Consider the following 27752-nt stretch of genomic DNA (forward strand, 5'->3'; position numbering starts at 1 on the left):
GCCCTGGAGCTGCGGACTACAGCTCCCAGCCCTTCTCCAAGCCCCTACCGCACAGACTCAGAGCCCCAAGCCCCGAGGAGGTGGCTACATTGTATCCATTGTATCCCTTGGCTGGTGTATTTGTAGGTTTCTCGCGACGTGAAATTGAGAGGGAAAAGCATGGCAGATGAACAAGAAATCATGTGCAAATTGGAAAGCATTAAAGAGATTAGGTAAGTAGCACGAACAGCATTCCCTGCTCCACCCTCCTTGAGATCCCCCTCTCCCCGCCCCAATCCCTCGCTAAGGGAGAGGGCTTTACCTATGGAAAGTATCTATTGTTGGACTACTTGCAGAGGGGATCTGGAAAGGGGCGCATTCGCTACAGGTAAGGTGAGATTCGGAGAGCGGGGTCTGGGGATATTTGGAACCGAGAGTAGTAGAAACAGAGGGAGAGAAAGGAAGGGAGCGCCCTTGCCAGTTGTGACTGAGAAAGCACAGATGGAGATACTAGAGGCTGGTCCCAAGACAGCTTTATTTTTCCTGGGCTGGGAGTCAGGGTTGGCATTTACAGACGCATTATTTAAAAGTACTTGTTGACTTTAAGGTGTCTTTGGCGTCTTGCTGTTTGTTGAGATTTTCTTTCCCCGGTCTCCGGTTTAACTTCAGGACCTGGAGCTCAGGAAAGCCTTTGATAGCTGAGTCTACAGCGTCAAAGCTAGTGGCGGCTGCTGGTGGCCAGGGGACTGAGGGTGCTGAGGAATCCTAGCGGGTGGGGACTGGGAGGATGGCGCGCACTGGTTTTCATTTTACTTAGTTGCCACTTTCTTTCTATCCCGCCTCAGTTGGGGGATGGGAGCTATGGGATTGAGGATGGGGTCACCACACTGAGATGACGACAGCAGCTCTGAGAAGCTAGAGGAGTAGGGTGGGTGGCAAAGTGGGAGTTGCGAAAGTCCACCATCCCAGTTACTCCTGGAGCAGCTTTGTCAAGGCGATGATGTTGTCCTTGCTGGGAACATAACTGTGCCTAGTGGGCCGACTGTGTGGGCCAGCATTATGCTTTCTTTTGTCTTCCCTGCACTGCCTTAGCCCCTACTTTGACTCCCACTCTCTGAGGGTGACTTAGGTTGGGTTGTCTCCGTGTCTCTGTGGCGTGTTTTTCAGTGAAAATGGGTGGAGGATGTTAAGTGAGTCTCTTTAAGAAATACGACCATGAGATTTAACCCTGGGAATACCTAGTGAGATCTGTACATCCTTCTTCCTCTGAAGAAGTTGCATCTCTCCTTCTGCAGGGGAGGGGAAGGAAGAAAAATATTATTTATTGAGATCCTGATGTGCCATACACTCTGACCTACTTTCATTCATTTCTGCAAATCCTCTGATCTTTGTACTCCTCCTTTAGAGCTGGAAAATGGAGGCTCAGAAAATTTGAATATCCCAGAGCCACACAGCTTGAAAATGCCACATTTTGGTTTATGATATTGGGAATTGAACCCAGATCTTCACATATCCTAAGGCAAGCACTCTACTACAGAACTATATCCCCAGCCCTTTTTATACTTTGAGACAGGGTATTGCTTAGTTGCCCAGGCTGGCCTCAAACTTGGGATCCTTCCACACCATGCTCCTTGAAAATGCCATATTTTGACAGGAACTCAAGTCTGCCTACAGAGAGGCCCTGTTTTGCCCACTGTCTCCCACAGAAGGACTGGGAAGGTGGAAGGAATTTATTTTTCTACAAAAGCATCAGTTGGTAGGGAGGGAGAGTCATTGTTGCAGGAAAATGCTAACTGTCATAACAATGCAGCTAATAAGATGTCTGGGCTTGCAAATGGAAAACCAAGTTGTCTACTCTCACTGCGCTTTAAAAGAAGACTATCTCATCCCCAGAGAAGGACCATACCACAACAAGGACTTTCATCCCCAATGAAAACAGACCACACCCAAGGGAGAACACCTAGGGAGCCATGATTTCTACCCTCAAGTGCTATCTAGGAGGTTTTCCTCTAACTAGTTGGGATGGGATCAACAGAGATTTAGAGAGAAGGCTGAATTCCTGCCACTAACCAGCATTAACAAAGATGATTCACCCTGGAAGTCAAAAGAGACCTAATGGAGAAACTGGACTTCTGTTGAACTTCCATGAAGGGGATATCAGAGGAAGCCTGCTGAGACAAAAGATGTAAGTAAGACCCATATTGTCCAACTTTTAATGAAAAACCACTTACCATACCAACATAGCAACTTGAATGAGAATATTGATGTATTTATTTTGGGAGGGGTACCAGGGATGGAACTCAGGGGCACCTGACCACTGAGCCACATCCCCAGTCCTATTTTGTATTTTATTTAGAGACAGGGTCTCACTGAGTTGCTAGTGCCTCACTTTTGCTGAGGCTGGCTTTGAACTCATGATCCTCCTGCCTCAGCCTCCTGAGCCACTGAGATTACAGGTGTGCACCACTGCTCCTTGCTGAAAAGGGTTTTAAAATATAGATCATAAAAATGTTGCAATGTGCAACTACAACATACTTGAAATAAATGATAAAAAAGAAAATTACAACAAATATGTAGAAAGTCTCAACAACAAGAAAATAAAATAAAGAAGCAGCAAAAAATATTAGAATTGAAAAATATAGCAAGGCACTAAAAACTCAATGGGTGGTCTCCATAGCAAGGTTTTGGAGAAGAGAGGGAAAATATTAGCTTAAATATGAAACAATAGAAGTGTCTGCAAGACTATCACAGAAACTTTAATATTGATACCAACAGATTCCCAGTAGGAAAGGAGAAAAGGAACAGCATTGGTAAAGAACTTGAAGAAAAATGGCTAAAATTTCCAAAATTGTGTGAATGACTTACAAATTCACAAAGGGGATTAAACACAAATAGAATCAACAAAAAGAAATCCATTCTAAGATGTGCTGTAACCAAGCTTCTGAAAAAGAAGAAAAAGGAAAAACTCTTGAAGGGAAGACAGTCTTAAGAGAACCAATACCTTACCTATACCTACAAGAAAAAAAAAAATAGAATGACAGATTTCTGATGAGAAACTGATAAGATCCTAGTAGCAAGTGGCATATTTTTCAAGTGTTGAAGAAAAAGAAATGTTAACCCAGAACTTTATGACCAGTGATAATATTTTTTGAATGAAGGCATAATCAAGACATTCTCAGATGAAGGACAATTGGGGGAATTTATCAGCAGATCTATCCTGAAAATGGACAAAAGTATGCAAAACAGAAAAAAAGAAGGAGCCAAGGAAGGAAGAACAAATGCTGTAAGCAAAAACATAGGTAAATATTGCACAATTCCCTTTTTCTTTTCAAATTTCTTAATAATTTTTATGATTGAAAGGTAATTTTAAAATTATCTAATGGGATTTCATGTATGTATATGAAATATGTATGACATTTATAAATGGGTGCATGAAAAGAAAGAAAAAGGAGAAAAGCTTTCTGTACTTCACTAAGGCTGATAAAATGATGATGTCAGAAGATGGTGATAAATTTTGTATATATAATGTAGTACTGAGATCATAACACTAAAAAACTAAATAAAAAGATGAAAATAAAAACATTAAAAATAAATATTTGGGGCTGGGGATGTGGCTCAAGCGGTAGTGCCCTTGCCTGGCATGTACGGGGCACTAGGTTCCATCCTCAGCACCACATAAAAATAAAATAAAAAAGATGTTGTATCCACCAAAAACTGAAAAATAAATATTAAAAAATTCTCTCTCCCCCCCCCTCTTTTTAAAAAATAAATCTTAATGGGATTCTGAAAAAAAGTGTAATTTACTGAAGGAAGGCAGAAGAAAGGAAACTGAGAAACAAAGAAGAGAGAAAACAAACAATACAAAAATAAAAAGGCGGATTTAGTTTAACATCTCAATAATTATGGTAAATAAAAATAATGTAAATAGACCAATTAAAGTAGAGATTGGCAGAGAGGATTTAAGAAAAACATAATTAATTTTATGATGTCATTTATCCAACTCACTTAAAAAATAAAGATATAAGCAGCTGAGATTAAAAGTATGGGATACTATGAAAGAATTAATCAAAAGAAAGCAAAAGTGGCTTACTTTATTATCAAAGAAAACAGATACCAGAGTAAAAAAAAAAAAATCCCAGAGAGAGGTAGGGACACTGCATATTGAAAAAGGGTTAATCAACCAAGGAAATATGAACCCAAAATTATATGTTTCAAAAATGACTTAAAATAAATTGTTTTGGCAATTTTACATTAACATACAGCATTTAAATCTGGTTTATGAATTTAGAATGCAGAAAGTATTACAAATATACACTTGATGTCCATAGACAAACACATATGAGAGGCAGAAGGAAACAGCAAAGGAAGCAACCAGAAAGAACTAGGAAAAGGAACAAACATTTGCTGAGAACGTAATATTTTAAAAGCTCTTTTAAAAGCTCATTTAATCTTCAACGTTCCCAATGGAAACCTGTGCTGAGAATTATTATTCCAATTTTATACACAAGGAACTGAGATTTACAAGAAATTAGGCAACCAATCTATGGTGACACAGCTATGGAAAAAAGTGTATCCTACTCACATGGCACACATTTTAATGACATTTAATACTCTTACAAATGCTGATAATCTGATTACTCATGGCTCATGGTTCTTCAACTACTCTAAATTATAATTACCATTATCCCAAATTTCTTAATTTATAAGCAAAGCAGCCTGTTTCTGTTAAAAATGGAATATTCTTGGGGCTAAGGAATTCAAACTCAGAGCCTTTCCACACACAGAGACCCAGAAACATACCCAGAACTCACACACACACCAATGGCAGAAATTGCATTGGAAACAGCCTCAGGAATGGATTCTTTCATCTAAGCCCATTCCCTGCTCCTGTTCTGGCCATGTGCCAAGCCTAGCACAATCCTACTCCAAACTATTCTTCAGACCTCAGGCCTTCTTCATCTATTCCTTGGGCTTTTAAGTTGTAAGGCAGGAGCATGTGGATATGTGGAGAAGGAAAAAAAGAATTGAAGAAACAGAAGGTGGATTAAAAAGAGGGAAAAGGAGATCAGTAATTAGCCTGAGAAACTGAGTGTAGCCTCCATAACTTAGAGAGCCTACACCAGCTTCCCATGCACATAACCAACATTGCATCAATATGTTCATGCCATATATACGTGCATGTTGCACAAATCCATGTACAGATACATACATATTCATATGCTGCAAGAATTCCTCATTTGAAAAGAAAAAATCTCATTTTGGAAGTACATGTTGATCTGTTTAAAATATGCTCCTGGATGTGTGTTTCTGCCCTGGGATGTCCATCTCTTATCTCACTCTAGACATTCTCCTGGGGAAAACTTTTATATTCCCATGATTTTAAATATTGTCTCTTAAATCTCCAGTCTTTATATACCACCATTTTCTAAGCTTCAGCCCTATACATCCCACAGCCCACTTGGCTTGACTACCTGGATTTAGCTCAGTATGGCCAACTCTTATTTCTTTATGCTGCCCCAGTGCAATCCAGCTCCTGCCCCTAAAATTGTAAATTAATGCCACCACTCTCTGCACAATTACCTTGGATTGATATCTGAAAGTCAACATTGACTCTTCTGCTTATTTTCTGACTGGCCTCCAATCATTTAGCAAGTCCTACTGTTTCTACCTTCAACATCTTACTCAAATTCAAGCCCCACTTTCCAACTCCACACTTACTGTCCTATTTCAGGCCTTAATCAGATGGAAATTTGTAATGTTGTATACATTTGGACCTATAAAATTATTTCCATATCCCCAGTCTATCCCCTATATTTAATGCTATCCACATTACTGTGAGGACTCCCTTGCTAAAGCATGCAGGTCATTTGTTCCTCAAATACCCTATTGTCTTCCCATTGTTCACAGTGGTCTTTTTGAAAATACAGGCCATTGCATATGGTTAGCTTTAAATCAAATTAAGTCAGTTGCTTATAGTACTATTGAACTTTAGTTTTAAAAATAAGATGGAGATTATCAACGTAAGAGTTAGTGGGCATGCAGTGGGAAGGATTTTGTTGCAGTTTTGTGTGTGTGTTTGTGTGTGAGGTAATGATGTGAACTTCATTTCTCACTTAGGTCATTTCTTAGTCTTTATCTGTTGGACAAACATTTGTCCATCAACTTTACCATGGCACGCAAGACTGCCCCACAAATCACATCCAGATTCTTCATTTCCACTTACCTGCTACTAATCCTTTCCTTCACTCTGTCCTTTAGCCATGGAGAAGTTCCTAATTCATGAACTTCCATTCCTCTAGGGTTCTTCCTGTGTAGATGCCTCATTCCACATTCTGAATCTGTAAATCCTACTCATAGTTCTGTAAATCCTCTCACATTTCAAGAAATTCCCAGAGGAAATGCCACTTCTCTCAAACTTTCTCAAAGTCCCCAGAGCAAATGAGTCAGGCTCCCCCAGCCCTGCATGCTGTATGGGAATATTTACTCTGGCACTCACATTAACCTGTCTTACTTTACAGTTTTGTCATGTGTCTCAGTCCTTTCCACCCTTCCTTCCTCCCTTTGTCCTTTCCTCCCTTCTGTCCTCCTTTTTCCTCCTCAGCCAGCACTCTGGCAGGCTCAGCAGGCTCCTCTGAGAGTGGGCTTCAGAAGTGACACTAGGGCTGTGCCTAGTCAGGAGCAAGGCACAGGACAGCTGGGAGCTCTGGGACTTGGGGATGGGTAAATTAAGCCAAACAATGCTGACCTTAGCAGAAAGCATGGAAAGGAGTTAGCATTGGTATTGAGCTGTATAAAATCTTCAAATGGACTACATTATGAAACCTGTTTTCCCACAGCAGCGGTTTTCTCAGATGAGCAAATAAATATGAACTGAAAGAACACTTGTTCCTTAAGCAATGATCTCACATTCCTGGAGGCAGCAGGATAGGCTGACTCTTTATTCACGCAGTGGCATTTACAGAGCACTTATCCTGGGCCAACACAGGGCTATGCTATTCTGTGGAGTTTGCCACTTTGGATGAATAGCACCTGATCTGAATGATCCTCCAAAGAAAGTCAACAGATCTGATCTATCCCTAGTTCCAGACTCACATATTCCACTGCCCAGTTAACCTAGCACACTGTATGTGACACTGGTATCTCCAACAGGCCCAACAGAATTCTCAACTCCAGACCAATCATTAGCACAGTAGGATCAAACTTGATCATGATTCGAGTTATACCTGGAGGGCCTTTAAATTATAGATTGCTGGGCCCCATCCCCAGGGTCTCTGGTTCAGCAACTCTGGGGTGGGGCCTGAGAATTCACATTTCTAACAAGATCCTAGGCAATGCTACTGGTGCTGCTGCAGCAACCATCCTTGGAAAACCACTGCATTCATAAGGCCTGGTGAGTTGTACCTCCACAATATAACCTGGATCTGTCCACTTCTCACCATGTCCTTTACTCATCAGTATACACAGGAAACTCTCCATCCCCTTCCACTAGCCAGTGTCTATTCACTGATCATTCCTTTGTCAAATGCTATAAGTCCCAGCTCTGCTGCCCTGCTTTTTGAGTGAGCATTGGTGCTGAGTCACCTATGAAGCTGGGTCACAGGTGAGCCTTCCAAGTTTGTCCCAGGAATGATGATCCATATCCCTTGCCCCTCTTCTTTCCTTCTCTATGATAGCCAGCAAGGAGTCATTGGGAAGAATATAACCAGGAGAATGTTTTTGTCTTGGCCAGTGCTTGGAGAGACAGTGGCCTAAGAGAAGCTCAGGAATCCCATTTCAAGGTTTAACACAGTTCCATGATGTGTCCTATTTCATCTAAAATGTGTGGCTGAACTAGGATAAGAATTCACCCTATTGGCTTGTTTTCATTGACTTTAAATCCATCATATGATGAAAATCCTAGGTGTGATGCAAGTGATCAGGCTCACTACACTGTGTCTTTTACTTCTTAAATTTTTGGTCTTAGGTAAGTCACTTTATTCCTTTCAATCTCAAATTCTTAATCTGTACAAATGGAGTTGACCATACTGCTTGTATTGGTATGATGAGAATTAAATTTCTTAGCCTATAAAGTGCCAGCACAGTTGCTAGAACATATTAGGCTCCACAAATATAATAGGCATTATTATTAAGTGTTTTTATTAAATTATCTAGCCTTTCTGAAGACTAGATTCCTTTCCAGTTCCTAGCACTAATGGCTTCTTAATAAATTCTAACAAAATAAATGAAATCTTCCCTAACGTTTACTTCTCCCTTTCAGACCTACTTGACTTCCTTCTCTGCAGCTATTGATGTTGTAATCAGTTCTCTAGTTTTACCATCTATTTGTTCTCACTTATTATCATTCCAAATGTAATTAATTGTTCCCTGTCCACTTGTGGCCAAAACAATGTGATAAGTGATATGGAGGTTCAAAAGAGAAAGATGGCATGCTGCCAGTCTTTAGAAGTTTCTTGTGTATATAATTATCTTCATTTCAAATTGCAGAGGACCCAGAGGATGCTGGCTGTGTAGCTTTTGATAGTTCCTTTCCCATTTGTGGACTTTGTTCATTTTCTCTAGTATGAAGAGGATTTATTTAATTTGTTTCTTTGAAATAATGTTGTGAGCAGCCCCATGGGTTCCAGGGAGATTCATCTTAGACCACTCTGGTAGAATCAGGTGGGGGTGAACTTAAAGTGAGTATAGTGACTCTGGGGGTCCCATTTCTACTTCATCCATAATAGTTTTGATTTGTATGCACTATTTATATATTTGTCCTCAATTATTTATTTGAAGCAAGGGGTCTTCTCATCATGAATGCACAGGAACCAGAACAGTGCTTGCTTTATACAGTGTTTGTCTGCTTGACTGATGAAAGTTGTAAAGGAATTGAAACTAGTATTTGTGTGTATCTAAGGAGAAGATGGCATGAAGCTCTCTCTGTAAATCTGAGAATCACAACACTTTGATTCAGATTTAATCATTGCTCAAACTGCCCAGTTGCTTGTCAGAGTAGGGAAGTTTGAGCATAAAATACTATGTTGAAAGAGCATAGGAAATGCAAAGAACCTCAAGGGAAAAATTCTCTCTTTGTTTCTTTTTTTTCTTTACATTCTCTATGTGTTTCTTTTTCTTTCTCTTTTTCCTTTTTCTTCTTTCTGTTCCTTGTGTGTATCTCCTTCAGCAGATTTTAGAATTTGTTTCTTCTGTACATGCCTTTTGAACAAATCACTTATTTTCCTGAAAAACATGAACAGAACAGAAAGAGATTAGATTTTGTGTTCATAAGGAGTTGTGGGTTTAATTCTGCATGCAGGACAAAGCCACTGTGGGTATTTATTGAGTCATAATTTACAAACCACAGAAACTATTTTAAATATCCAATTTAATGATTTTTTAGTAAATGTAAAGAACCGAGAAAGCCTTCCTAAAATACAGTTTTAGAACATTTCTATCAGTGCTAACTGAGCTCTTTTTGCCTGTGGTTATGGTTCAGTGTTAGAGCACTGGCCTAGCATGTCTGAGACTCTGAGTTCTATCCCCAGTACTACAAACAAGGTAGCAAGGAAAGAAACCTCTTTTGTCTAGCTTCAGAACCCCAGGAAACAAGTAATGTATTCATGTATATATGGGTTTGTCTTTTGTGAACATTGCATCTGAGCTAAGTTTTACAAATGTGATCATTTTCTCCTCCCTTCAATCACTTAAAATATATAGTTTTTGAGATTTATCCACATTACAGCACATATTAGTAAACTTTTCCTTTTTATTTAGTGACTATAATCTCAATGCATGAGTATACTATATTCAGGTTGTTTACTTACCAGTTGATGAACATTTATTTCCACCTTTTTTGTCCTTTATGAATAATGTTACTGTGAACATATGTATACAAACCTCTTATGGAAACATGTTTTCATTTCTCCTATTTATATTTCCAGGAGTAAAATTTCTGTTTCATATGACAATCACATCTATGACTTTTTAATATTCATTTTCATTTTTGTTGGTTCTTTTTAATTATACATGACAGTTGAGTCCATTTTGATATAATTATATAATCATGGAATATATCTTTCTTATTCTAACTTGTACCCCTAGTACCTCTTCTTCCCCTTCTCTTTACTTACCCCCTATTCCCTTCTTTCTGTAAATCTTTCTGCCATTTACTCATAGTTATTTTTATTTATTTTTTTTTAAATGATTTCCTGTGGATGTACATGATGGTGATATTCACTGTGGTGTATTCATATATGTACATATATGAATGTCAGATTCATTCAGTTGTCTTTCCTTTTCTTATCCTCCCTCTTTTCTCTTCATTCTCCTTTTTAAGATTCCTAAAAAGGTCTCTTCCGAACTGATTGTCCCAACTTTCATCTCCAAAAGCAGTATATAAGGTTTCCAGTTATTCTGTATTCTCAACAATATGTTTTATTATGTCATAAAGACATTATAGCAAGGCTTGGTGCTGCCCATCTGTAATCCTAGCTACCTGGAAGGCTGAGGCAGGAGCATTTCAAGTTTGAGACCAGCCTTACCAATTCAGTAGTTTCCTAAGCAAGTGAGGAATAAAAAAATAAATAAATAAATGGCTAGGGTTGTTTCTCAGTGGTTCAGGTCCCTGAATGCAATCCCTAGTATAAGAAAAAATTAAGAAGAAGAAGGAGAGGTTGGGGAGGGAGAGGGAGAGGGAGGGAAGAAGGAGGAGGGGGAGGAGGAGGGGGGAGGGGGAGAAGGAGGAGGGGGAGGAGAAGGAGGAAGAAGGAGGAAGAGGAGGAAGAAGAAGGAGGAGGAGGAGGCATTATAGCCATTCTAAATTTCTAATGATATGAAGTAGTATCTCATTGTAGTTTTTTGTTTTGTTTTTATTTTTTTGTCAATGGACATTTATTTTATTTGTTTATATGTGGTGCTGAGAATTGAACCCAGTGCCTCACACATGTCAGGCAAGCACTCTACCACTGGGCCACAACCCGTCTCATTGTAGTTTTAACTTGCCTTTTTCTAATGACTCATTTTTTTTAGTTTCTCTTTATGGGTTTATTTGCCACTTCTCAGGAGAATTGTGTGTATTTAAAACTTTTGCCTATTTTTCAGTAGAATCATTTGTTTACTGATTGTGAGTTTTGAGTATTTTTTATATTTTATGGATACAGGTTCCTCGTCAGTCATTTGCTTTGGAAAGATATTCTCCCAAACCTTGACTTGACTTTTCATTTGCTTAACAGTGTCTTTTGAATTGTTGAAAGTTTTAATGTTAGAAAATAAATCTAATTCATTAATATTTCACCTTTGAATTGTTATGTGCCATATAAAATGGTTGTTTGCCTAACCCTTAGTCACATTTTCACCTTGAAAATTCCACACTGATTGCTCTCTCTCTCTCTCTCTCTCTCTCTCTCTCTCTGTATGTGTGTGTATGCATGCACACACACTTTGAAGTGCTTTGAAGTATTTTTTTTCATAAACATGTTCAGTTGTTTCAGGACCATTTGTTCAAAAGACTATCCCTTTCTCTACAGGATTGCCTTTGTACTGTTGTCAAAAATCAGTTATATATATATATAGTTATATATATATATATAGTTATTTCTGAAATATTTGTATTCTCCATTGATCTATTTGTCAGTCTTTCTTGCCAATACTTAGCTCTTTTGATTACTGTTCCTTAATAATGATTCCTGAATTCAGATAGTAAATATTGACCAACTTTGTTATAATTTTTAAGTGTAATTTTGGTTATTTTAGGCCCTTTATATTACTGTATGAATTTTAGAATCTACTTATCAACTTCTGTAGAAAATATACTATGATTTTAATAGGATTTCATCATATCTATATAATAATATGTTGAATTTTGTCAGTGTGAAACCAAATAGGGTTTGGTTTCTATTCCAGCATCTAATTCAAGTTACCACATTACATTTTTGTGAATCCATTTTTATATCTTTATTGGCTTATTGTATTTTAGTGGTTGCTTTTTGTTTTATAGTATGTGTACTTATCCTAGTTTACCTGCATCTGAGCTTATTCTACTGTAAATTCAGTGTAAGAAATTCAGCAACAGGGCTGGGATTGTGGCTCAGCGGTAGAGCGCTCCCCTTGCAGGGGCGGGACCTCAGCACCACATAAAGATAAAGGCATTGTGTTGTGTCCATCTACCCCTAAAAAATAAACATTTTTTTTTAAGAAAAGAAACTCAACAATATTAAAACATATTTTTCCCATTCTGCAATCATGCAGATTGTTGCACTTTCTTGTTTAAACACTTAATTGACATTTTTTGCAGTTTTATCATATTTTCTCTGAAGTAACCATTTTCATTGTTCTTTGTTCTTTTGAATAGATAACATTTTCCCCTCTGCTATAATTTTGCTTCTGCTTGAAGGACTTCCTTTAACATTTCTTCAAGTCCAGATTTGCTGATGATGTAGCATTTTAGCCTTTCTGCATCTGAAAGGTTCTCATTTTACCATTGCTTTTCAAATTTATTTTCACTGAAAAAATAATTTTATATTGTCAGGGACTGTGTGAATAGAAATGATGCTGGGAAAAATTGGTATCCATATGTAGATGAATGGAATTAGATCCCTATCTCTCACCCTGCACAAAAGCTAACTCAATGGATCAGAAAACTTAAGAATTAGACGAGAAACTTTGCACTGCTAGAAGAAAAGAGGTTCAACACACCAACATATTGGTGCAGGCACAAACTTCCTTAACAAGACTCCGAAAGCACAAGAAATAAAACCTAGTATCAACAAGTGGACTGCATCAAATTAAAAAGTTTCTGCACATAAAAGTAAACAATTAAGCACATAAAAAGAGAGCCTGCAGAATGGGAGAAAATCTTTTCCAGCTGCTCTTCAATAGGGGGTTAATATCCAGAATATATAAAGAACTTACAAACTTAACACCAAAAGAACAAATAACTAATTAATAAATGAGCAAGAAACTGAAAAGATACTTCTCAAAAGAAGAAACACAAATGGGCAACACATATATAAAAAAGTGTTCAACATCCCTAGCAATCAGGGAAATGTAAATCAAAACTACATTGAGATTTTTCCAGTAAGAATGGTACTTATCAATAATACAAATAATAATAGATGCTGTCAAGGATGCAGAGAAAAGGTACACTTGTACATTGTTGGTAGGACTGCAAATTAGTACAACCACTTTGGAAAGCAGTATGGAGATTCCTCAAAAGACTAGGAATGAAACCACCATGTGAGCTAGCTCTCCAACTCCTATTTATCCAAAAGAAGTAAAATCAGCCTATGATACACTCACATTGGTATTTATAGCAGTTTAACTCATAATAGCCAAGTTATGGGAACAAACTAGGTGCCATTCAAAAGATGAATGGATAAAGAAATGTGATTTTATACACAATGGAGATATACTCAGCCATAAAGAAAAATGAATTATGGCATTTGCAGGTAAATGGATGGAACTGGAGAATATCATGCTAAGTAAAATAAGCCAGACTCAGTGAAGGGTTGAATGTTTATTCTCATGTAGAAGCTAGACCAAAATAAGGGAGAAAAAGAGGGCGCGGGAATCTATGAAAATAGAAGGAAAATGAGTATAACAGAGGAAAGGGATTGAAGGGGAAGCAGAGGGAATGAAAAGAGAGGATCTTTGGAATGAATTTGAGCAAACTATGCTGTATACATATATGAATATATCACAGTGAATTTCACATTTATGTATGTCTATAAAGAACTAATTTTTAAAAAGTATAAATGAGTAGAAGAAAGTCCAGTACAGTAGAAGGGGGAGAGGGGAGGGAAGTAGGAAGTAGTAGGGACTGAAGTGGAGCAGATTATATTCTATGCATGTATGATATGTCAGAATGAACCCCATTATTATGCATAACTATAATACGCTAATATACATAATACACTAGTATGTATAACTATGATATACCATTGTCATGTTGCTTCAATTATTCTTTTTTCCTCTGTATGTGATATGCTTTTTTTTCTTCTTCTGGCCTATTTTAAGTCTTATTCTTTGTCACTGGTTTAAGTGATTTGATTGTTATATAAGTTTGTGTAGTTTTTTAAATGTTTCCCATGCTTGCCACTTATTGAACTTATTTTATCAAATTCTGAACATTTATGCAATTAATTTTTCATATATAGAGAGCCCTCCTTCTTGATCTGCATTAACCTATATACATTTTATTTTATCTTTATTTTATTTTACTTTGGTAAAAGCACTGAATATGAGATCTACCTCTTAACTAATATTTATACTTGGTGAATTAAGGAATAGATGAATATATACTATAGACACATTATTTAAAGAAAACAAAGTGGGAATATATACTGATACAAGGTAAAGTAACCTTCATATAAAAAGAAAATTACTAGGTAGAGAGAGGGACATTATATAATAACAAAAGTGGCAATCCTCCAAGAAGACACATCAATCCTAAATATGCATATATCAAACAACAGGTCTGTAAACTATGTGAATTAAAGGTTGATAGAACTTATTTTAGTCAGCTTTGCATCAATGTGATCAAAATACCCAATAAGAAAAACTCAGTGGGGGGAAATGTTTATTTTGGTAGTTCCAGAGTTCCAATCCATGGTGGGCCAATTCCATTGCTCTGGGCCTAAAGTGGGGCAGCACATCTTGGCAGAAGGGCTTGGTGGAGGACTTCTCCTTTAATGGCAGTGAGTAAGGAGAGAGAGAGAAGGAGGAAATGGCCTCAAGGAAGATGGACCCCTCCTGGGCACACTGCCACTTATTCCAGGCACACCCTACCGGCCTAACTTTACCATTCAGTAAGTCTTGTCAAACTAGGATAGCCTAATTAGGTCACAGCTCTCATAATCCAATCATTTAACTTCTGAATATTTCTTCACTACCACAGGATCTTTGGTGGGGGGGGGGGGGCACCTCATATCCAAACCATCAAAGAACTAAAGGAAGAATTAGATATACAATTATAGTTGGAGTCTTCTACACACCTCTATCAACATTTGATAGAACTGCCAGAAACCAGCAATAATATGGAACTCCAAATCACCATCAACCAACAGGATCTAATTGACATTTGTAGAACACTTAACCACAATAGAATGCACATTCTTTTTAAATGCCCATATACAATACACCAAAATAGATCGTAGCTTGGGATATAAAACCCAACAAACTTAATAGAATTGAAATATAGGATGTTCTCTGACATTAATGAAATCAAACTAGAATCCAATAAATCATAGAAAAATACCAGGAAAGTTGACTTGCATTTGGATTCTAAGCCACATACATCGAAATAATTTACATTACAAAGACAAAGACTCAGGAAAAATAAAAACACTTTGAACTGAGTGAAACTGAAAATACATCAAAATTTGTGGGATACAGCAAAAACATTAGGGAAAGGAAAGTTTGTAATACTAAATTCTTACATTAGAACAGAGGAAATTCCTTAAATTGAAAATCTAAGCTCCCACCTCTACAGACTGAAAAAGAAGAGAAAAATAAGACCAAGGCAAGCAGAAAAAAGTACATAAAGAATCAAAATCAATGGAATTGAAAACAGAAAAATAAAAGAAATTAATGAAACAAAATCTGAGAAATCCAAAAACCTGTTGCAACACTAACAAAGAAAAAAGAAGATACAAATTTTTGATATCAAGAATGAAGCAGAGAGTTTTCCGTACAGATCCCACAGACAACAAATGATAACAACTATGAACAGCTGTGTATATGTAAATTGCATAACATATATAATTTGAACCAATTCTTAAAAACACGAACTATCACTATTAACCTCCCATGAAATACAGGCATACCTTAGTGATATTGTGGTTTTAGTTCCAGACCATTATAATAAAACAAATCTCAAGATAGAGTCACAAATATTTTGGTTTCCGAGTGAATATAAAAATGACATGTAGTCTATCACGTATACAATAATACTGTGCCTACAGAAACAATGTATGTGACTTAGTTAAATTACTTTATTAATAAAAATACTAATTATAATCCAAGCCTTCATTGAATAGTAATCTCTGCTGGTTACCTCAGTGCTAATGGTTGCTAACTTTTCAGGATGGTGGTTGCTGAAGGTTGGGATGGCGGAGGTAATTTCTTAAAATAAGACAGCAATGAAGTTTGCCAAACTGTTTGATTCTTATACTCATGAAACACTTCTGTGTAGTATGTGATGCTCTTTCATAGCATTTTGCCAACACTAGAACTTCTTTCAAAATTGGAGTCTATCCTTTCAACCCATGTTGCCATGGTGCTGCTTTATCAAAAAGTTTATGTAATATTCTAAATCTTTTCTTGCCATTTTAGTAAGGTTCAGGGTATCTTTACCAGGCATAAATTCTACCACAAGAAATTACTTTTTTTGCTCATTCATAAAAAGCAATTCCTTATCTAGTTAATTTTATCATGGGATTGTAGCAATTTTAGCCATATCTTTAGGTTCCATTTCTAATTGTAATTATCTTGCTATTTAACTACATCTGCACTTACTTCATTCATTGAAGCCTTGAACTCCTCAAAATCATCTATGAGGGTTGGTATTAATTTTTTCCAAACTCCTGTTAATGTTAATACTTTGCCCTCCTTCCATGAATCCTGAATGTTCTTAATGACATCTAGAATGGTGAATCTTTCCCAGCAGATTTTTAATTTACTTAGCTAATATCTATCAGAGGAATCACTATCAATGGCAGCTATGGCCTTTTGAAATGTATTTTTTAAATAACTTTATTTTTTTTTTTATGTAGTGCTTTGGATCGCTCCCAGTGCCTCACACATGCTAGGCAAGTGCTCTGCCACCAAGCCACAGCCCTGGCCCTTGAAATGTATTTCTTATATAATGAGACATAAATGTTGAAATTACTCCTTGATTTGTAGAATGCACAATGGATGCTGCATTATCAGTCATGAAAACAACATTAATTTCCTTGTACATCTCTATCAGGCTCTTGGGTAAAAAGATGCCTTGTCAATAAGCAATAACATTTTGAAATATTTTTTTCTGAACAATAGTTCTCAATAAAAGCTTACAATAGTAATATTGTTGTAAACAGACATACTGTAATCCAGTCTTTGCTATTCATTTATAGAGCACAGGAAGAAAAAAATGTAATATAATTCTTAAGGGACCTAGGATATGTGTAATATTAAACAAGTATTGATTTTCACTTAAGAGTCATTAGCTGCATTAGTCCATAGCAAGAGTTAAACTGTTCTTTGAAATGGACATTGACTTCCCTCTAGCTATCAAGTTTTAAAAGGTGTTTTCTTTTCAAGTAAAGTCTATTTCATTTACATGGAAATATGGCCCCTTTTATCAGTTTTCTTTAATCTCCTGAATTACTTGTGCAGCTTCTACATTGACACTTGATTATTTGTCTCACACTGTTGTTATGGAAATGACTTCTTTCTTTAAACCTCATGAACCCACTTCTGCTAGATTCATATTTTTCTTCTGCAACTTCTTACGTTTCTCAGACTTCAGAGAACTGAAAAGAGTTAGGAATTTGCTTTGAATTAGGCTTTGACTTAAGGAAATGTCGTGATTGGTTCAATTGGCTAACCATACCACTAAAATTTTCTCCATATCATCAGGAAGGCAGTTTCACTTTTTTTGTTTATCAGTTATGTGGTCCACTGGAGTAGCAGTTGAAATATCTTTCAAAAACTTCCTTTGTATTTTCAACTTGGCTAACCATTTGTCACAGAGGCCTAACATTGTCCTCTCTTGGTTTAATCATTTCTAGCTTTGTATTTAAAAGTTAGAGATATTTGACACTTCCTTTCACTTGATCATTTAGAAGGCCTTGTAGGATCATAGATATATTAATTGGCCAAATTTCAGTATTGTTATAGCTCAGGGAATAGGAAGAGAGAGGTGGGAAAATAACTGGTTGGTGGAGCAATCAGAAATATACAACATTTATTGATTAAGTTTGCCATCTTTTATTTCTGTAGTTTGTGGCACCCCAAAACAATTACAATGATTACTGGTCACAAGTTACCATAAAACATATAATAATAATAAAAACCTTTGAAATGCTGCAAAAAATATGAAAATGTGACACAGAGACATTCAGAAGTGAGCATATGCTATTTTAAAAACTTATGCCAATAAGCTTGCTTAATGCAGGGTTCCCAAAAACCTTCAATTTGTTTTAAAAAATGTAATTTCTGTGAAGCACAATAAAATTAAATAATAATTTGAATAACCCTATGTAACTATTTAGGAAATTCAATATGTAATTTAAAAACTCTCAAAAATGGAATCTCTGGGTCCAGATGGTTTCATTGGAGAATCCTTCCAAACATTTTAAAAAGAATTAACACCAATGTTTCACAGTCTCTTCCAGAAATTAGCAGTGTAAAGAAAACTTTCCATTTCATCTTCTAAAGTTCTTATTACCCTGATATCAACTCCAGGCAAAAACATTCTAAGAAAAGAAAGTTACAGTTACATATCCATAATGAATATAGATGCAAATATATTTATCAAAATATTAGTAAATATAATTAACAATGTATAGAAAGAATTTTACATTGTTAAAAACTTGGGTTAATTCTAGAGATGCAAAACCAGTTATTTATTCAAAAATCAGTGTCACTTATGGTACCAGGGTTAAAGAAGGAAATTTGCATTATCATGTCAATTGATGAAATTAAAACACTAAAGACCAGCACAATTCACAATAGCTAAGCTGTGACACCAACCTAGATGCCCTTCAATAGTTGCATGGATTTAAAAAAAATGTGGCATATATTCACAATGGAATATTACTCAGCAATAAAAGAGAATAAAATCATGGCATTTGCATGTAAATGGATGGAGTTAGAGAAGATAATGCTAAGTGAAGTTAGCCAATCCCTCCAAACCAAATGCTGAATGTTTTCTTTGATATAAAGAGTCTGATTCATAGTGGGGTAGGGAGGGGGAGTGTGGGAGGAATAGATGAACTCTAGATAGGGCAGAGGGGTTAGAGGGAAAGGAAGCGGGCAGGGGGTTAGAAATGATGGTGGAACGTGATGATGATTATTATCCAAAGTACATGTATGAAGACACGAATTGGTGTGAATATATTTTGTATACAACCAGAAAAAAAAGTCATTTGATAGGACTTTCAACATTAAATCAAGGAAAATTTAAAAAACACAAGATAATTCTGCACATATTTATGGTAAAATATTTTGGAGAACTAGGAATGGAGGGGAACTTCTTCAACTTAATGACTTTTACAATTTGACATTATTGACTCCAACAAACATCTACTCACATTTGTTGCCATCTTAATTGAATTAATTATAAATTAGGAAGGCTTGGCTTGGCTCCATAAAATATCTTTGTATTGACATTATAAGGTTGCTTATGCTAGTGATTGCTATTTTGATCTTAGTAATTAGTAATATAGCTAAATAATAATACTGGTACATGTACCTACATTCATGTGCATGTGTATACACACCCTACACACAAAGACACTCTATGCACTGTAAAGTCTTTATAACAAAGTCCAAATTACTGTGGTGAAGAAGATAACCATGGCAGAAGAGTTGGGCAGAATGGGGAGAGAAGGGTATTAGCATTTATTGCCTGCCTACTGTGTACTACATAATGTATTTGGGAAATTTACATGTCTTAGCTCATGTAATCCTCTCCACATAATCTGTAATGTAGGTGTTATTAGTGAGGAAGTCAAGGCTGAGAGAAGCAAGGTATGATGATTAGATAATGTCACTTTGCTGCTGTTTAAAATTCTAAGATCCCTCTACCTCTGAGGAACAAAGGCCTAATTCATCCCAGTTTCTAAGCTGTGTTTTGACCTGTGCCATTCTCTACAGTTTCATCTAGGTCCCTCTTCTTTTTGCAGTACATAATCGAGCCATACTGGTCTTTGTTTAGTTGTTTTTTTTTTTTTTTAATGTGTCATATTTTTCTGCTCTAGGGCTACTACTGTTCATGCCATTCTCTCTGTCTGGATTACTCTCCACTGTGTCAGCCTGTACTTCATTCTTCAGGACTTAGTTTAGATATCACATCCTTGGGTTCTCAGGGAACCTTTTCCTGACTGCATCCTTGACTCTGCAGTATCCCTCAGACTGTGTTAGTCCTCTTTGTTGTGTTCTTCTATTACATTGTTCATCTCTTCCCTGTTATTCTTCATATGGTTTTACATATAACCATATGTTCAGGGTTGATTTTCCTCATTAGATGAAGCCCCTGGCTCATATATTGTTCTGTGCTCAATTTCTAGCAACTAGTACAGTGCCTGTCATATGATAGGCGTTCAATAAATATTTGGTTAATGAATATACACATAAACTTTCTAGTGTTGGTACATAGTAAGTATGCTAGATAGTTAAGCTCTAATCATAGTTGTTGTTAATGTCCAATAGCAAATAGCTTGTCAAAGGCAGAACAGGTATTTATACCCAGGTTTGAGTCTCCTTTCACAATATGACTCTGCCTGCAGAAATAGGTTATTGGTCCAACACTGTCTTTATTGACTATATGAATTTGGGTAAGAAATGATACAAGTCTGAATATCAGTTTTCCATCTGGAAAAATGGGGTAGGAGTAAGCAAAATTAGATAGGAGAGGATCTACATAAATAAATAATTAACCAATACAAATCAGTAACAATCTTCTGCAAGACAGTTGAGCAGTTATACCAAAAACCCTTGGTATGTTTATGCACTTCAGCCTGGTACCCTCACTCAAAGTCAGTGTGTAGAAGTGAGTTGTATGTAGATTTTGATGTCAGAGAGCCCTACATTCAAATTCCAACACAAAATTTAGTAACTGTGTGGTCCTAGACAAGTTACTATTCTGAACCTCAATTTTCTTCTCTACAAATGGGATAATATTCCTTTCTAAAGTAAAAACAAAATAATAACACAAAAAGAAAAAATGGAGCATAGAAAGAAAAACTCCCATTATTCTATGTACCTAAACACTGTTCTTTGTGTGGTTCTGTGTACTTGATGGGCACTTGTTGAAGGAGACAAGAGACTCAGGCGGTGCTGAAAAAGGAGAAAGGGACTGCAGACAGAAGCTGGCTGACATCAGAGGCCTGAGGCCACGGCATGGTGCTGGAGTATCCATGAGATACTCTGGAACAGAGGTGAAAGCCAGCTATTGAGGCAGAAGAGATGCCAAATATGTGTAAATGGCTAATGGCTAGGCAGGTCCTGAGAACCAGGGAATAGGAGGCCAGTGGGAGGATAACAACATGGCTTAGTTGGTCCTCCTTTCAAAATGTGTAGCCCTCTCATGTAAGCAGGCTTCAAATGATTTGAAAGGCCCTTGAAACTACATCCTTCTAGTTTCTTTTATTGTTTAATCACGTGAAAATTTATTTTGAAATTGTAACTTTAGGGTAGTGTAATGACTACCATATTCCAATTTTGCTGATAGACCAGAAAACACATCTCAATATATTAACTTTTTGCTTGTTTGAATTACTTCCTTAGGATAAACTTCCAGGTATGGGATTAAGCCAGAGGGTATACAATTGAGATTTAGCAACCATAACCAGATTTTGGGTTTTTCTTTCCTTTTCTTTTTTTTTTTAGAGAGAAGTGACCCACAATGATTCTCTTCTAAAATTGATGGGTGTGCTGTGATGTTTGAGAGACATTAGTCATATGTGATTGTTTAAATAGTTCAGTTCATTGAAATTAAAAAAAATACAGAACTCAGTTGCTCAGTTACACTAGCCACATTTCAAGTATTCAACAGCCATGTGTGCATAGGGCTACCATATTGGAAACTACAGATACAAAACATTTCCATCACTGCAGAAAGTTTATTGGAAAAGTTGTTGTCCTCCCACTGTTGTCCGTCTCTATGGTTTCTCAAGAGGTCACTGTTAGCATCTTGGGTGGGAGTTTTGTGGTGTGGGATTTTCCTGTGCATTGAGAAGTTATTTAGCATTTCTGGCCCATATCCCCTAAATAACAGTACTGTTCTCTCTTGAATCTAGCTAATATCCAAAACCTGACTCATGTTTGCAAGTACCCCAAGGGAAAACACTAATCATGTTTGAAACCCACTGAGCTTTTATTTTGAAAGAAAGCATATCCTGCATTGGGGGTGGGGTGGCATGCGGTTGGTTCTTCATGGAGAGAGGGACATTTGGAAAGATGACTTAGAAAGAAAGCCCTGCCTCAGGACCTAACTCTGTCCTCCATCTCCATTTTCCTTCCTTCTTTTGATGGCCTATTTAATACTTTGGGGGATTTCAGAAACAAGACCCTGCAGATGGAAAAGATCAAGGCCCGTTTGAAGGCTGAGTTTGAGGCACTTGAATCAGAGGAGAGGCACCTGAAAGAATACAAGCAGGAGATGGACCTCCTGTTACAGGAGAAGATGGCTCATGTGGAGGAACTCAGACTGATCCATGCTGACATCAATGTGGTATGTGGTTGGCTGCCTGGAGCCTACCTCTGGGCCCATTAAGGAAGAGGTATTAGTGATTATTGTGGCCTCTTTTTAGATATGGCTGTGGCCACTCTGGGGGAACAATCATCAGGCTATGATGAGGTGGAAGAATCCATGATTTTTGAGATGAGTACAGGGTTTGTTGTTGACTGACTCTGTTACTGGACAAGTCTCATCTCTCTGTCTCAATTTTTCTCTGCACTATGGGAAGAACTCCATAATCTCCAAAGGCTCTTTCAGCTCTGATGTGCTCTTGTTTTGGGAGTCTTAAGAGTTAATACCTATCCTTTTTAAAAAGTACAGTAGTCACCTGCCTCTGGAGTATAGCTCAAGGTGCTCCAAAGCTTCCAACCAGACTAAATAAATAAAGTTTGCCTGCCTACTAAGGTGGGGCTCCCTCATTAGAGTGTCTTCCCTGGAGACTCTTTGGAAATTGGAAAGTTAACTATTAAAGTGATAAGCTTATCTCTCTTTTGAAATTATTCATGCAGAATTAGGGATGGTGTACTGATGATTCCTTCACTAGGAAGAAAGTTGGAGGTACTGATCTATAAGGTCCTTTGCAATTCTTAGAGCCTATGACAATAATTACTTTTTAAAAATTGACATTTGAAGGAGCTAAATTTCTGCTTTTGGGAAACACATTTATGTAGCAATACTTATTTCCTCCTGTTGTCAGGCCTTGGGTCTTAAAAGAAATATAAATGAAGTAGGCACTTGGAATTTTCTGTGTCAAAGATCACAGGATTCTGGATCTCATGAGGAATTGACAGTTTTTCTGCCAGCTAATCAAGGATACAGAGCCAGTGAAATGAATAAGATATTTTCCTGAGAGGGTCTGCAAATCTAGAACAGTGGATCTCAGTCTTGAGCATCAGAGTCACCTGGAGGGCCTGTTAAAACACATATTGTTGAACTCCACCCCATAGTTTCTAGTTCCATATATTTATGTTGCAGCCTGAGAATTTGCATTCATGAGTTTCTGAATTATACTAATGCTAATGATCTGGCAACAACATTTTTTGAGAACCATTGATCTAGAGACTTTTCTAGAGAAATATCATTGGTCTTGGAGACAGAAGCCCCGAAATTTTATGTAGACTTTGTCTTAAGAAGTATTTCCCTAAGAGAAGTCCATTCTTCTCTCTAAGGCTCAGTTGCTCAGTTCTCTGACCTGCAAAATGGTGGTAGGGTGAACTAAAATAGACTCTAAAGCCATCCAGCTCTGAAATGATATGTTTGAGCAATAACTATCATTTATTGAGCCTTTGTTCTTCTAGCCCCTGTGTTGAGTGCTTTGTATGAATTTGATCATTGAATCCTCACCAAGATTACATGACATGTTCACTATTAAACTATCACCATCATAGAGATGAAGAAACTGAGGCTTGACCATTCATTATAGAAAGTATGTGACTGGCTCTAGAGTCTGTGCTAGTATCCACTCAGTAATTTGGAAGCAATTTGGTATTTTTTTCTCTGTGCCTATCCTGTTCTGCTTTGCAGATGGAAAACACTATCAAACAATCTGAGAATGACCTAAACAAGCTGCTAGAGTCTACCCGGCGCCTGCATGATGAATATAAGCCACTGAAGGAGCATGTGGATGCCCTACGCATGACTCTGGGCCTGCAGAGGCTCCCTGACTTGTGTGAAGAGGAGGAGAAGCTCTCCTTGGAGTAAGCTGCCTGCCCTTGTCCCTATAACATAGCACATAAGAACATACACACTCACATAGGCACAAAAATCTGGCCTGAAAGTCAGGATACTGAGCTTGGGTTTGTCAATGGCCGATTCATTTTATGATTTTGAACAAGTCTCTGTGGTGGGCTCTTACACCTAAAGAAGGATGATTAGACTAGAATTACTAGATGACTTTTAAAATTGTTTGTGTGATTTTGACAATACAGGATTTTTCTTTTTTTAATATTTTATTTTTTTAGTTGTAGGTGTACACAAATACCTTTATTTTATTTTTTTTTATGTGGTGCTGAGGATTGAACCTAGGGCCTCACATGTGCTAGGCAAGCAGCTCTACCACTGAGCCACAACCCCAGCTCGACAATACAGGACTTTTCTATGACTCTTAAGGGGTTACTTTCTAAGTCAGGGTCTAGAAGGGGTGTTCATAAATCTTTGAAAACACAAAAGGCTTAATTTTGCTGGGCCAGGGACTAGCTTGGGGACTTCATCTCAAAATCTAAGAGTTGGAGAAGTAGGCTTGCCTTAAAGGGAGACAGAGTTCAGCCCAGTCAAAGGAAGCATAAACGTAGAGCAGATTGTCTGTGGAAGTTGTGAGCTTCCTATTCTTACAAGTCTATAAACATAGACCTGGGGACACTTAATAAGAATACTGAAAATGATCATGGGATGGAGAATAGAAGTAAATGTTCTTTAATGACCTTGCTATCCCTGAGATTTCTTGATCATCTGAGTCTGTCAGAGCCAAGTAGCAGAAGGGTTACTATTCCTAACAGACAATAAGCCTGGTACCCAGGGAAAATACCTTTGTGCAAAGGAAGGTACAGGAACTTTCTAGAGTAAGCCACAGTCCAACTCTTGGTTCTGTGCCATGGAGTATTTAGGAGGGGCAAGGTTCTCCTTGCTTTCAGAATGATCCAGCCAATGTTTCTCATCTCCAAAGTTACTTTGAGAAGCAGAAAGCAGAATGGCAGACAGAGCCTCAGGAGCCCCCCATCCCTGAGTCCCTAGCCGCTGCAGCTGCTGCTGCCCAACAACTTCAAGTGGCTAGGAAGCAGGACACTCGGCAGACGGCTACCTTCAGGCAACAGCCTCCACCTATGAAGGTGAGTGAGCTAGAGAGGGGCTTTGGAGGATGCAAAATATCTTCCTATGGAAGGACATGGAATGCTGAGTCTGGAACTTTGGTCTAATTTATTTTGGGTCTTTCTTAAGCAGCCTTTGCTTGGCACACACACAAAGAGTTGTTCTGTTGGCCCCACTGGTTTGTTGTTCCTCATCTCAGAGGGAACAGAATGCAGGGAGGTTTTCAGGCTTTTGCTGAAGTACAACTTTCTAAATTTAGAAGTATAACTTTTACACAAATATATAGTGAGCATGTGTCATTAAATGTGGGAGCCAACAGAATTACAAAACAGCTTCCAAGAGCATTTGAGAAACATATATTTATATAATCAACAAAAGAAAGGGATGCTAACATAAATTTGCCAAGTTAGATACAGAACTGGTTCATATTCTACAGGGAAATAAATCTGTGATCTTTATGGTTACCTTTTCTTTTGAAAAGACTAATTTGCATCTCTATTGGGCAAAAACCATTTGCAGTTTATCAGGGTAACATCTCAGAATCTGATCAACAGTAAACAGTCAACCAAAGAAACATTTTCCTAGAGTAGAGGCCAGCAAACTATAGCCTATGGTCCAAGTCTGAACTGCTGCCTGCTTTTTTAAATGATTTATGGGCACCCATTTTTTATGTATTGTCTATAGTTTCTTTAATGTAAAACAGTTGAGTTTTTGTTTTAACTGAGACCATATAATGAAAAAAGTCTAAAATATTTAATGATCTGGCCTTTACCAAAAATTTTTGCTAAGTCCTAATCTAGGAAATTAAATAATCCTTGAATGGACCTGTTAATAGTGTTCTAGTATAATGCTGAATGAACATGTAGTCCTCATTTTGCCTCATTTCCACATTTTGCAGACATTTTTTCAGCATCCCTTTTAATCTGATTACTCTAATCCTTCACTCTCATCTTCTATTGTCTCTAAGAACACTGATCTCTACTTGGATCTTAATGATTACTATTATCTTCTGATGGGAAATCATGATTGCTTTCTGGGCCTCTGGGTATTAGAAGTCTGAGCCATAGCCTAGAAAAATCTGACCACTAATTTTCTTTGTCCTGTGCTCCCTCACCAGGCCTGCTTGTCATGTCATCAGCAAATTCACCGGAATGCACCTATATGCCCTCTGTGCAAAGCCAAGAGTCGGTCCCGAAACCCCAAAAAGCCTAAGCGGAAGCAGGATGAATGAAGAGAGGGAAAACATGTGAAGCTGTGCTGATCATAACCCCTCCCTTTGGCCAGAGTGATAGATGTCCTGATGTGAAAACACCTTTCCCCACCCCCGCTGTCTCCTATTTAATGTGACAGAAGCACAACCCCTCTCTCACTTTACTTATTTCTTTTTGCTCTTGGCATTTCTGGTTTAGGAAGAGATGTGGTTCAGGTGCTAATGACTGTGTCTCATGATCCCTTCTCTCCCACCCACATTTACACTGCTGCCCTTATTTGGAGCTAAGGGGAGGGCAAGGAGCCCAGATGTAATTCTCTGTCTCATGTGCCTGAGACCTGGAACCTGAGCAGATGTAGGTTCTGAGGGCTGGGGTAGGCCTGTATTTTGTTTCAGGAAAATGCTCCAGTCCTTCTCTTCCCTGTACTTTTTTGCCTTAGGTTTTGAAGGGACAACAGTCTTCTTGCTGGGCTTCCTAACAGGCTATATGCATATATCCTCCCCTCATCCTTAAGGCCTAGAGGTAGATTGGACAAGCCTTCCTTTATATATTCATTTGTGAGGCCTAGCTGTTATTCTATAGCTTGTCCCACTCACTTATATATACTAAATGTCTCAGGTACCAGGCCATGTCTGGGTATCCTGAGATCTATGGGTCTTTCCTCCATACCTCCAGTCTTTGAAAATCAGTAGACGTTTGCCACAGTGAATTTAGGGAACCATACCTACTCTATAAGTCTTACTTAACTCACTGCTTAAAACACTGGGGCTGAGGCCTCTGATATAGAGGCTGCCTTAGGCTGAGGAACCCCAGGTTGACATTTAGATTGGCTTCTGTTCAAAACTATTACTCTGGCATCAGTTTGATGGTGTTTCATTGAGAGGAGAGGAGTGGATTTAGATTCAGTTGAGTGTCAATCACTTTACACATGCACATTGGTAGGGCTTCCCTTCCATTCATCTCTCCCTCTCCTGGATCTGTCCACTTCCATAAAGCAGCCTCAGCTCGGGACAGCTTCTAGCCACCCTTTTATGGACTGTGTGGGTGGCCTTTCTTCCTAAAAGAAATGGCACTGAGCTCCCAAGCCCCACAGCTCTTCTCTCCACCAAAGCTATGTCTCCTTGTTAAGTCACTCTTGGATTTAATGAAGGCAGCTGGGGGCTGGCTAACTGAAAAAGTTTTGGCCTCGGGTCTCAGTCCCTGGCTATGGAGGGGGAATATTTTTCCTTCTTTCCTTAACTGTAGTTTTCTTGCCACAGTGTATGTGTTAATAATATAAAACTTTCCTCTGCTCTTTGAAAGTAAGAGTGTTGTCGTACAAATTCTTTTAAATAAAC

General features: G+C 37.7%; 1 protein-coding gene across 2 annotated transcripts; it reads left to right on the top strand.

Moving 5' to 3' along the window:
• On the top strand, nucleotides 1–27752 carry Zc4h2 (zinc finger C4H2-type containing). 2 transcript variants are annotated; one of them, XM_077106892.1, is made up of 5 exons: nucleotides 1–212; nucleotides 22222–22393; nucleotides 23924–24096; nucleotides 25062–25224; nucleotides 26322–27752. In XM_077106892.1, exons 1-5 carry the CDS (start codon nucleotides 160–162, stop codon nucleotides 26433–26435), a joined length of 675 nt encoding a protein of 224 aa, XP_076963007.1. In that variant the 5' UTR covers nucleotides 1–159; the 3' UTR covers nucleotides 26436–27752. The 2 variants fall into 2 exon arrangements, with proteins under 2 accessions (XP_076963007.1, XP_076963008.1); XM_077106893.1 differs by lacking the exon at nucleotides 25062–25224.

This window comes from Callospermophilus lateralis, chromosome X (genome assembly GCF_048772815.1).
Source record: "Callospermophilus lateralis isolate mCalLat2 chromosome X, mCalLat2.hap1, whole genome shotgun sequence".
NCBI classification, from domain to species: domain Eukaryota; kingdom Metazoa; phylum Chordata; class Mammalia; order Rodentia; family Sciuridae; genus Callospermophilus; species Callospermophilus lateralis.